Here is a 10,579-nt window from a genome sequence, read left to right as displayed (position 1 = left end):
TTAATAGCTTATCTAGGTACTATTTCTTTGTATGTTCGCTCCACCATAACCCTTCATCTATAAAGAAACCCTCTCCTTTCTAATTCACAAAAATAAATCTCATTCTTCCCTTCTTTTTTTTTTCTCTAGAGAAACTAGGCAGAAATACCTGCCCATTTCTAGATCAGGCCAAGACTGGGGTGCCTGAACACCAAAATGCCCGAACGACGCCCCACGCCGCGCTCGCGCGTCCAAGTCACGTCTGTTGCGCGCAACACGACCCGCTCCCCATCTTACCCCCTTGGGACAAATCTTTTCTCCATGCTAATCCACCACGGAGGTTCCCTCTCCTTCCCTCTGTCGTGTACACATCATGGATTTGGTTGCTGGTCTTCGTGAACCGCCCCGATCAGAGCCTATTTTCCCTCCCTCCTCCCAGGAAATCCCATCCTCCCCACCTTCTATCGCATCCGAAGCCGGTGGTGGGCGACGACAGAGAAAACCGCCCACAGTCACACCCCGGTCCTTTCGTCGGTTCTTCACCCCGCGCTCCTTGTTGAATAGTGGAAGCAATGGTAGCCCCGTCAGAACGAACCGCCAGGCCCTGAGAGCCCTCAACTCGCCAGCTGTCAACCGACTCGGTCCCGCATTTACGAGATCGTCTAAACCTGGAAGTACTAGGAACGCCTACGATGGCTTGCCAGAGGATTTTTTGCGCACTCCGAGTAGGAAACGGAAGCACTCATTTTCCTCGGCTGCCTCGCCGATTCAATCCTCACCATTGAAAAAAGTTCGTGTGCGATCTCCGATGGGCGAAGAAGTGGAGCAGCGGACTACCATCCGAGATATCGATCCCGCAACTGTTAGAGGCCGCTACGTTGATAGAACGCCCGCAATTCCTTCCAAACGGCGGCCAGTATCTCCAATCAGTAGATCTCGGGCTTTGCAGACGTCCGGTTCGTTGTTTATGCGCACCGTTCAGGGTTCTCGGGCGAACCGCACCACTCTTTGTTCCACTGCTGGGGCTGGTTAGTTTCTTGTGCTAGGCATAATATTGGATTTTTCGTCTAACAATCTTCTCCAGGCTGGCAAGATGTCACATCTGATTTCCACTCGCGACCCGAGGACCGCCACTCATGCGCCAGCCAAGCCTCCGAAGGCTCGATGGCTCTTCCATTCTGCAGTGCCTCTTGCAATAGTATGTGACTTTTTTATGATGTTTCTGGCCAATTGGGATTTCTAACACTCCACTATAGCCAATTCTTTAGTAGCAGTCGGCGATGAAGAAGGCGGTATTCGACTGTTGGATTCTTCCAAGGACGATGAGCGAGGGTTCTCCAGCGCATATCTTGGTTTTCGTCCGCACATGAACTCCATAATGGATCTCGAATTTTCTTCGGACGATCTATTGCTTGCCACGGCCTCTGGAGACCAGACTTCATTGGTCATTGACATGACTACACAACGACCTGTCCACTGTTTATCGAACCATGTGTCATCTGTGAAGCGGATCCAATTTCAACCGGCTTCCAACAACAAAGTCCTTGCAACTTGCAGTCGGGATGGAAATGTCAACATTTGGGACCTCCGATGCAAAGGCTTCGAACGTCCTTCTCTGCAAGTAAGGTGCTCGCTAGAAACCGAGACCGAAAACTCCACCACAACGCCGCGCAAGATGACTTACCCCCACGTTCTGAACACGATCCACGGGGCTCACGCGTATAGCACCCCACAAAAACCGAGCATGGATAAGAATGACGCTCCTCCCTTTGGCCGCTCAGACATTACGGTCACTTCCCTGGCATTCCTTCCTCCTGGCCAGGAAAACCTGTTTGTCACTGCATCCGAGGCTAGTGCCAGCGTTCGGCTATGGGATCTGCGAACCGCACACCACAACCGCCGTGGCCGACCTGTCCTTCCATTATCTACCACACGAGAGCCTGATAGCCATATGAAGTACCGCAGATTTGGCCTCACATCCATGGCCTTCAGTGGTGAAGGTTCGCGGCTTTACACCCTTTGTCGGGACGGTACGGTCTATGCATACTCGACATCCCATCTGATGCTTGGGCATGCTCCCGAGCTTTCTTTGAACAATAACCGCCCACGAAGATCTGGAGGACCCGACAAGGAAGGCCTGGGGCCGCTGTACGGGCTCCGTCACCCTCGCCTCCAAGTTTCTTCATTTTATGTTAAACTCGCGCTTCGAAAGGCATCTGGAGACCGCCCAGAAATGCTGGCGACTGGCAGCAGTGACCATTGCCCTATATTGTTTCCAACAGATGAACGATTTCTGCAACCTACTGTCAAAACCCCAGATGACGGACTCCCCACCCGTACGTCGTTGTTCACGACCCGATCAGGTCTCCGCCGTACGAACTCCGGAGTTGGCTTGGCTGGACGTCTGGAAGACACCATCCCTATCTACCAGTCCGGCACTCCCCTTGCTGAAGGGCACAACAGGGAGGTGACAGCAGTGTCGTGGACAAACGACGGCGAGCTTATTTCCGTGAGCGATGATTACAGCGCCCGATGCTGGCGCGAAGGACCCGAGGCTCGCGAGCTTCGAGCTAGCGGTGAGACTGAGGGCCGGCGCTGGGAATGCGGCTGGGCTGCTACGAAAGACTCCTATGATGACGAAGACGAATGATTCCCGCGAAGTCCTTTTTCTCCCTCCCGCTCCTTTTATCATTATCCTGTTTTGCATACGCGAGGTGTTTGTCTGGCGTTTTCATTTATGAGGGCATTTTATGGCGTTTTAGAGGAGGCATTGTTTCTATTAGCGTAGCATACCCGTTCACTTTATACTGCATCTCTCGGGGGTTGCAATTTATCATTTACCTTCATCTACTATATGTGTCCAAGGAGTAGCTTTTGTTACCTAGGTAGTAACTAGTCTTTGGAAACTGGTTTCTGATTCGGAATGCAAGCTAGCAGCGGGTAAAGAAATAGTGAATCGTGCTGAAGTATACCTAGTTACTGGAAATATAATATCTTGAGCTATCCATGAGATTAAGAAGGCATAGAGGCTTTCTATTTCTCCTAGCACTATGCCTGCCCTAAGGTGGGCGATCCTCTGATGCCCCAGCCTACCTTGGAGTGGGAGGCGGCGGCGGTGGGACGGTGCTGCGATAAGACGATTGGCCGATAAGTTTCCTATGGAAAAAAAAGTTCCGCTCGACATAGGCAACTCCAAACCTCCACACTCCTCAGCACTCACCATGCCTCACAAGCACAAGAGACGTGAGCAAGATGCCTCGTAAGATCTCCTTTCATAAATGCCTGACCAAGTACCCGATGATCTAACTTTCAAACCCGCCCAGACAATTCGATCTCCCGCCTTCGGTAATCGCGAAGGCACTCCCCGTGCGCAATCCGGAGTCCAAGGCCCAGAACAACCAAAAGCCAGGACAAAAGGGACAAAAGCAGCAACAAGGTGGCAGCAAGAAGGATGCTGTCTCATTGGAACATACCCGCAGCAAGCGCGCCAAGGAGGATGACACTCCCCGAGCTTTTCGTCAGTTGATGCAGTTCAAGACCACAGGCCGACGTGCACCCTCGGGATTCGAGTCGGGAGAAAAAAAAAACCAAAGCGGATAATAAGAAGCGGAAGCGCGAAGATGCGGACAACAAGGGATCCTCGAGCAAAAAGCCCGCCAAAACGCTGTCTGAACAGAAAGAAGCCGCTGGCAAGGACGCCAATCTAGCGATCCCGAAGATTCTGCCTGGCGAAAAGCTGTCGGATTTTTCGGCGCGCGTTGACCGTGCACTTCCTCTTGCTGCTATTACCAAAACACAGGCTGGTCAGCGCAAGGACCGCGATCACAAGATGACGAAGCACGAAAAGCATCTACGAAAATTGCAGGCTGGTTGGCGTGAGGATGAGGCCAAGATTCGGGAGAAGGAACAAGAAGAGAAGGAGGAACGCGAGGAGGAGATGGAAGAGCAGATTGAACTCATGAAGAAATGGGACTTGGAGAGACGGGGTGGTAAAGCCAGGAAGAAGGGAACTGTGCCAAAGAAGAAGAATGGGGACGTCGGCGATGATGACCCCGACCCATGGGCGAAGCTGAAGAAGCGCGACAAGGAGAGAAAAGCCAATCCGTTTGAGGTTGCACAGGCACCGCCAGAACTGAAGGCACCCCGAGAGATCTTCAAGGTACGCGGTGGTGCAAAGGTCGACGTTGCCAACGTGCCCAATGCTGTTGGCAGTTTACGACGACGAGAAGAGTTGGCTTCCGAGCGGAGGAATATTGTGGAGGAATACCGGCGAATGGTGGCTGAAAGGCGCCAGTAATTTTCTACTCTACTAGAGGGGGAATTCATGTTCGTACATTTTTTACTATAGGATATCCATTTGATAAAATCTGGTTCATATGCAGCCGCAGCAGAAGGTCATAATATCCACTGCTTTTTCATTTCTATGTAACATCAAATATTACTGCCTTTTTTAATCCCCGTAGTCAAAACATCAAGACCTTAGTGACCGTGGCCGTCATCCTGAGGCTGCTCGGGGTCAAGCTTGATGATAGTATCAATACGCATGATGGCAATGCAGGCCTCGACAGCACTCTTGAGCTGCTTGATCTTGCTCATGCTGGGCTCTAGAACACCCGCCTTGAGAGTGTCGTGAACGCGTCCCTTCGCAAGATCCAGACCGTAGTTGCGGTAGGTCTTCTTCTTGGCGATAGCCTTCTCCTCCTCGTTGGCATCACCATCCTGCACACGCTGTGACAGGGCGTGGCGAACACGGAGTTGAGCGACAAGCTCGGATGAGTCCTTCGCCGCATTGACGGCAAGGGTCTTGGGAATGACGAGCAGCGACTGGGCGAATTCACCGATGGCGAGTTGCTCCCGAGAGCCCTAGAAAACTGCGTTAGCGACGTATTCAATAAATAGTGTGAACATAATTACATACCACTGTGACGGCGAACTCCTCGAGGTAGATGTGAAGGGCGGTCTCAACGGCACCACCGCCGGGGACGATGCTGCCACTCTCCAGAGTGCGCTTGATGGCACACAGGGTGTCGTGGACGGAACGTTCCATCTCGTCCAAGCTGAACTCGTTGGCGCCACGGAGGATGATAGAGGCGGATGTGTGAACCTTAGTGCCCTTGACCAGAATGCACTCGTCGTCCGAAATACGCTCCTGGACAACCTCCTCAGCGTGGCCGAGGTATGACGACTCGAACTTCTCATCTCCGTTCAAGTCGGACAGGGTGCTGATGAGAGTGGCGCCGGAGGCCTTGGCAATGCGGCGAAGATCCTCCTTCTTGCAACGGCGAACGGCCATGGCTCCCTTTTCAACAAAACTCTTCAGGACCATATCGTCGATACCCTTGGTAGTCAGGATAACGTTGGCACCGGACTTCAAGATCATCTCAACACGCTCCAGAACAATACCGGCTTCACGCTCACGGATCTTCTCCAGTTGATCGGGGTCCTCGACTGTGATTTGCACGCCCAACTTCATGCGCTCCTTCTGCAAGTTCATATCCAGACAGGCGATCTTGGCATCGGTGACACGGGTCGTCATGGCCTGGGAAGCAACAGTGCAGTTCAGGGCGTAACCGTGGACAAGAACGGACTCAGTACCACTCTTTCCGTGAGCCTTGAGCAGGTTCACAGCCTTGACTGGGTACTTGGTCTCTCCTCTTTGGTTTGTCGACTTAACCTGAAGCATGGCGTCCACGCACAGGTTGGAGAAAAACTCCGAGTCGCCTCCAATGATCTTGCTAGACATAGAGGTCTTCGCAATGTTGACCAGGCTGTCCCTGCCTAGGTTGTCCACTTTCGTTGTCACATTCTCGTTCATATACTTCACGGCTTCCCGAAGCGCGAGACGGTATCCGTTGATGATGGTGGTGGGGTGTATCCGGTTCTTCATCAATTCGTTCCCTCGGCGCAGGAGCTCTGAGGCAATCAGGACAACCGAGGTTGTGCCATCACCGACCTGGCGGTAGTCAGTTGGAAAGGTTCGATCGTTCAGGATATGTGTGGGATCCGTACCTCCTTATCCTGTTGCTGGGCCAGGTCCACCAGGATCTTGCCCGCAGGGTGCTCAATATCAAGTAGCGACAGAATTGTAGCACCATCGTTTGTAACGGTCACATCCTATGATGGCAAACGTTGTTAGAAGCTGTCTTTCCAAAGCTCTGCGGGGTTCTTCCGTGTTCCATACCCCTATGTCGTCCACCATCATCTTGTCCAAGCCGGAGGGACCGAAAGAGCTCTTGATGACATTTGAGATAGCCTGGGTCGCGAGCACTGGAAAAGGGTTAGTTAGAACAATTGATATAGACTGGTTGTTCTATCCAACATACCATTCTGCTCACGGACATCGGCACCGGTGATTTTCTGTCCGCCCAAGACTGTGTGCGAGATAGGTTAGTTCGCTGCTTCGAGGAAGAGGGGGTTTTGGGCTCACAGAGAGTGTCCGCGTTCCGCGGAGCCTCGAAGATGCCTGCCATGGCGAATGTAATAAAAGACGAGGGCTTTTAAGTGGGATGGCAGAGCTCTGCTGGGCTTGGGACGGGGGGGGTTTTGGTTTGTTACCGCTAAAAGTTCTGCCCGGCGGTGTGGGGTCGGCGCAGATAACATCCCACTTTTTGAAAGAGTCATATCCCTCCGAATTACGAACTCCCATTCTAGTCTCGAGAGTGGCTCGCATCTCTTCTTCTCCTAGCCAGGCGCTCGTTTTCATTCAACATGGCTAGCCAGACCCCCACCGACCCCGCTGCCACCAGCGCTGCTGAACCCCAGACCCTGCCTGACCGCACCAACCCCGCCGATGCCCCCCAGGGCGAGTCGAAGAATGCGGCTAAGAAAGCGGCCAAGCTAGCTAAGCTTGCTGCCGACAAAGCCGATAAGGCCAACAAGCCTAAGCAGCCCAAGCAGCCCAAGGAGGGCAAACAAGAGCCCAAGAAGGCTGCGAAGAAGAAGGATAGCGGCAAGGAACTCATCGGTATCGACGTGGAGAAGGAGTCGGATTTCCCAGAGTGGTATCACCAGGTACTCACCAAGGGTGATATGCTGGACTAGTGAGTCAAATCTCTCCATAAATTGTTATCGTTATTTGGCGCCGTGACTAACCTGGGCTTTGCCTTTTAGCTATGATGTGTCGGGCTGCTTCATTCTGAAGGTATCGCGTGCCGTTCTATTATATACTATGATACTTGCTCACATATTTTAGCCCGCATCTTACTTTGTTTGGGAGGAGATTCAAAACTGGTTCAACGTGAAGATCAAGTCCATTGGAGTCAAGAAGTTCGTCCTTTGAAACCCTTCGCATCATCAGAAACGGATATACTAACTATAGATTAGCGCGAGTTTCCCCCTCTTCGTTTCCGAGGGTAGGTATCTCTTTCACTCTTGATCTGTGGCAGCTTTACTAATTACACTAGATGTGTTGCAGCGTGAGAAGGACCACATTGAGGGTTTCGCTGCTGAGGTCGCCTGGGTGACCCACGCGTATGGATTCCTATCTCCAAAATATACGGTTTTTGTTACAGGCTTCTGACTTTCTTCCTAGCGGAAACTCTCCCTCGAAAAGAAGATTGCTATCCGTCCCACCTCCGAGACTGTTATGTACCCATACTATTCCAAGGTACGTTCATATATCATCTATCAGCACTATTGAAGACTCAGATACTAATCTTTTGGTTAGTGGATTCGTTCCCACCGGTAAGAATACTTTCCCACTGGTCATCGACGCAATAAAATCTAATCTGTCCAGAAACCTTCCCCTCCGTCTTAACCAATGGAACTCCGTGGTTCGGTAAGTACTAAATCGTTCGTTGAATTTTGTCTTGTTGTTTCTAACTTGTTGCAGATGGGAGTTCAAGAACCCTACCCCTTTCCTCCGCACTCGAGAGTTCTTGTGGCAAGAGGGCCACACTGCCCACCTTGGCGAAGACGCAGCTCGCGCTGAGGTGCTTCAAATTCTTGACTGGTACTCCGATATCTACGAGCACCTGCTGGCTGTTCCCGTTGTTAAGGGACAGAAGACTGACAAGGAGAGATTCGGTGGGCGTATTCTATCTAAAAAACCCGGAAATCTTGCTAACACACTTTTCTTTTAGCTGGTGGTCTCTATACCACAACTGTCGAAGGTACATTTGAAGTATACTTGGGATACTAAGCATGCATAAACTAATCGAATACTTAGGTTACATTCCCGCCACTGGCCGTGGTATTCAGGGCGGGTAAGTTTTTCTGTTTCTTGATAATCGGTTCTCAATTAACACAATATTTCTTCTAGCACATCTCACGGCTTGGGTAAGCGTTAATTGTTCTGGGAATCTGGAGGTCAAAATTAACCAAATGATTCTATAGGCCAAAACTTCTCGAAGATGTTCGACATTAAGGTTGAGGACCCCTCCAACAAGCCGGGCGAAGAGAAGAAGCCTCCTCTATACGTCTGGCAGAACTCTTGGGGTCTGTCGACCCGTACCATTGGTGTCATGGTCATGATCCACTCCGACAACAAGGGACTGGTCCTCCCACCCCGCGTGGCAGAGACTCAGGTAAGTTAAAACAGGAATTGCCAATTCAAACCGTCGTCAGCGTGACACCCTGGAGAGATCCTTGAGGCGACGACCTTTAGAATGACCAGACTAACAACGAACCAGGTCGTTATTGTTCCCGTTGGTCTCACCGCGAAGACCACCGCTGAGGAGCGGGAGAAGCTGAACGCCGAGATCGAGGGTCTTGCTGCCATCCTCCAGGCTGCAGGCGTCCGTGTTGAGAACGATCAACGTGATGGTTACTCTCCTGGCTTCAAGTTTGCTGACGTATGTTATCTCAAATATGCACATTGACATCTTCAAGCGTTACGATTTTGTTTGCTGACTTTCCTTTTTTTGGAAACAGTGGGAGCTGAAGGGTGTTCCTTTGCGCCTGGAGTTCGGCCCTGGAGAGTCAGCCGGCCACTTTGTTAGTACCGCTCGTCGTGATATTCCTGGCAAGGAGGGCAAGGGCTCTATCCCCATCCCCGAGCTGGGTACTGCCGTTCCTGCGCTTCTAGAGACTATCCACCAGGATATGTACAACCGTGCGAACGAGCAATTCACCACCCACCGCAAGGTCATCGAGAAGTTCGAGGAGATCGTCCCTGCTCTCAACGACAAGAACCTGGTCGTTGTGCCTTTCTGTCTGGCCGAGGATTGTGAGGATCAGATCAAGAAGGAGACTGCCAAGAAGCAGGAGGAGATCTCCCTCTCTGGTCCCGAAGATGTCAAGGCTCCTAGCATGGGTGCTAAGAGTCTGTGCATTCCCTTTGACCAGGGCATTGGCGGCGCTGAAATCACCGCCGAGACCAAGTGTATCAACCCCAAGTGTACCCGCTCCGCTCAGAAGTGGTGCATGTTCGGCCGTATGTCCCATATCCCCCTCTTATCTACAGAAGATCAACCACTGACATCAAAAACCAGGCTCTTACTAATCATTGCCGATTCTATCTACATCATCTATTCGGGTACTAGCATGTGCTCCGTAAAGAGGACGAAACTGCATAGTGCTTTTCTTTCAAGGGTTCGGAGTATTTTGAGTGAAGTGGGACCGTAAAAAGTATGCAAATGCACGATGTTTCCTATGTTCGGCGTGGGTAACACGGGGTCCCGTTATTGAAATTCACCTTGCGAGTTGTTTCGTTGTGGAGTCGGAATTTGCAGGGGCAAGGTATTTAGCCAACACGAGCCTATGAGAAGAATGAGCCATGTTATCCAAGACAACGTCCTACTCCGTATGAAGGAGTGCATGATGCTTTCGTAGCTACCTTTGCTCATTGTAATTCCCACTCCTTTCTTCCTGCGCAATGTGCATGTAATGCCAGTTGGACTCGTCGAATATGCTGTAAAATGACCGACCAATCGGCAATCTTGTCGTCCTGATTATCGAGTCGTTGACTCGGCTCCTAACTTGAGGGGTGAACAGGTGGAGACGACCCTGCATATGGATACGAGTAAGTTCGTGCTCCTTAATTAGCAACATTGCCTTGTCGATCTTCTCCTGACTAGCGGCTGAAGCTAGCCATGGAATTGTGATTTAAATAGATATGGAGCCTCTTGGTGATTCAATAGTCGCACATCATTTCGGCAAGTCTCGTGCCGAATTTCTCGGCAAATGCCACTGAGTGACGTCGCCTAATCCGGGGAGTTCGCCCACTTGACTACTAGTAGTAGGAAACTATGTGCCGTTTTGCCTAAATTATTGGTCCGCCTGGTACGTCAATAGGCTTAGTGTTATAGTACCTGGGATGGTGGTGGGATAAATAAATAAGTAGTCAATTGATAGTAAAATCGGCAGGTGAACTGGAAATCCAATTGGTATAATACAGAAATATGAAGAAACGACAGTAACGCCCCTCCGGAATATGCAGATCCAGTAACAAGACAAGGCAGAACGACCCGGGTAGACGAGTAGGAAAACAGGGCGACGAGCCAGGGAATGAGGAATTGTGGGTAGAGAAAGGTCTTAGTGGACAGGTAGGACGAGGTTATAGGAAATGCAAGGAGTGCGGGATCCAGGATATTGGATGGTGGTATGTAGATAAGCAGGGAGGGTTGCTGATGATTAGGAAAATAGATGTGAAGGAAGGAAG

At 51.0% G+C, this 10,579-nt stretch overlaps 4 protein-coding genes across 4 annotated transcripts; 3 read left to right on the top strand and 1 right to left on the bottom strand.

Annotated features, from left to right (window-relative positions):
- Nucleotides 1–352: 352 nt before the first annotated feature.
- Nucleotides 353–2,629, top strand: N7509_006132 (WD40 repeat domain-containing protein; the record flags this gene model as incomplete). The annotated part of the gene is made up of 3 exons (XM_056630769.1): nt 353–1,007; nt 1,064–1,177; nt 1,236–2,629. The coding sequence occupies 3 exons, from the start codon at nt 353–355 to the stop codon at nt 2,627–2,629; spliced, it is 2,163 nt and encodes a 720-aa protein (XP_056490071.1).
- Nucleotides 2,630–3,200: 571 nt separating this feature from the next.
- Nucleotides 3,201–4,276, top strand: N7509_006131 (uncharacterized protein; the record flags this gene model as incomplete). Its single annotated transcript, XM_056630768.1, is given in 3 exon segments — nt 3,201–3,238; nt 3,303–3,500; nt 3,511–4,276. 3 exon segments carry the CDS (start codon nt 3,201–3,203, stop codon nt 4,274–4,276), a joined length of 1,002 nt encoding a protein of 333 aa, XP_056490070.1.
- A 182-nt stretch (nt 4,277–4,458) lies between these two features.
- N7509_006130 (chaperonin-containing T-complex alpha subunit TCP1) lies at nt 4,459–6,449 on the bottom strand (the record flags this gene model as incomplete). The annotated part of the gene is made up of 6 exons (XM_056630767.1): nt 4,459–4,842; nt 4,898–5,932; nt 5,989–6,093; nt 6,161–6,246; nt 6,303–6,350; nt 6,407–6,449. The coding sequence occupies 6 exons, from the start codon at nt 6,447–6,449 to the stop codon at nt 4,459–4,461; spliced, it is 1,701 nt and encodes a 566-aa protein (XP_056490069.1).
- A 238-nt stretch (nt 6,450–6,687) lies between these two features.
- N7509_006129 (proline--tRNA ligase) lies at nt 6,688–9,421 on the top strand (the record flags this gene model as incomplete). Its single annotated transcript, XM_056630766.1, has 16 exons — nt 6,688–7,019; nt 7,090–7,120; nt 7,172–7,245; nt 7,303–7,331; nt 7,383–7,438; nt 7,511–7,585; nt 7,646–7,662; nt 7,715–7,756; nt 7,811–8,004; nt 8,061–8,090; nt 8,147–8,183; nt 8,240–8,256; nt 8,314–8,504; nt 8,610–8,771; nt 8,851–9,352; nt 9,411–9,421. 16 exons carry the CDS (start codon nt 6,688–6,690, stop codon nt 9,419–9,421), a joined length of 1,800 nt encoding a protein of 599 aa, XP_056490068.1.
- Between the last annotated feature and the right edge of the window lie 1,158 nt (nt 9,422–10,579).

This window comes from Penicillium cosmopolitanum (assembly GCF_028827165.1).
Source record: "Penicillium cosmopolitanum strain IBT 29677 chromosome Unknown utg000006l:49.0-5199605.0:1.0-5204138.0, whole genome shotgun sequence".
NCBI classification, from domain to species: domain Eukaryota; kingdom Fungi; phylum Ascomycota; class Eurotiomycetes; order Eurotiales; family Aspergillaceae; genus Penicillium; species Penicillium cosmopolitanum.
Note: the sequence above shows the minus strand (reverse complement) of the source record. Positions and strands in the feature narration are given on the sequence as shown.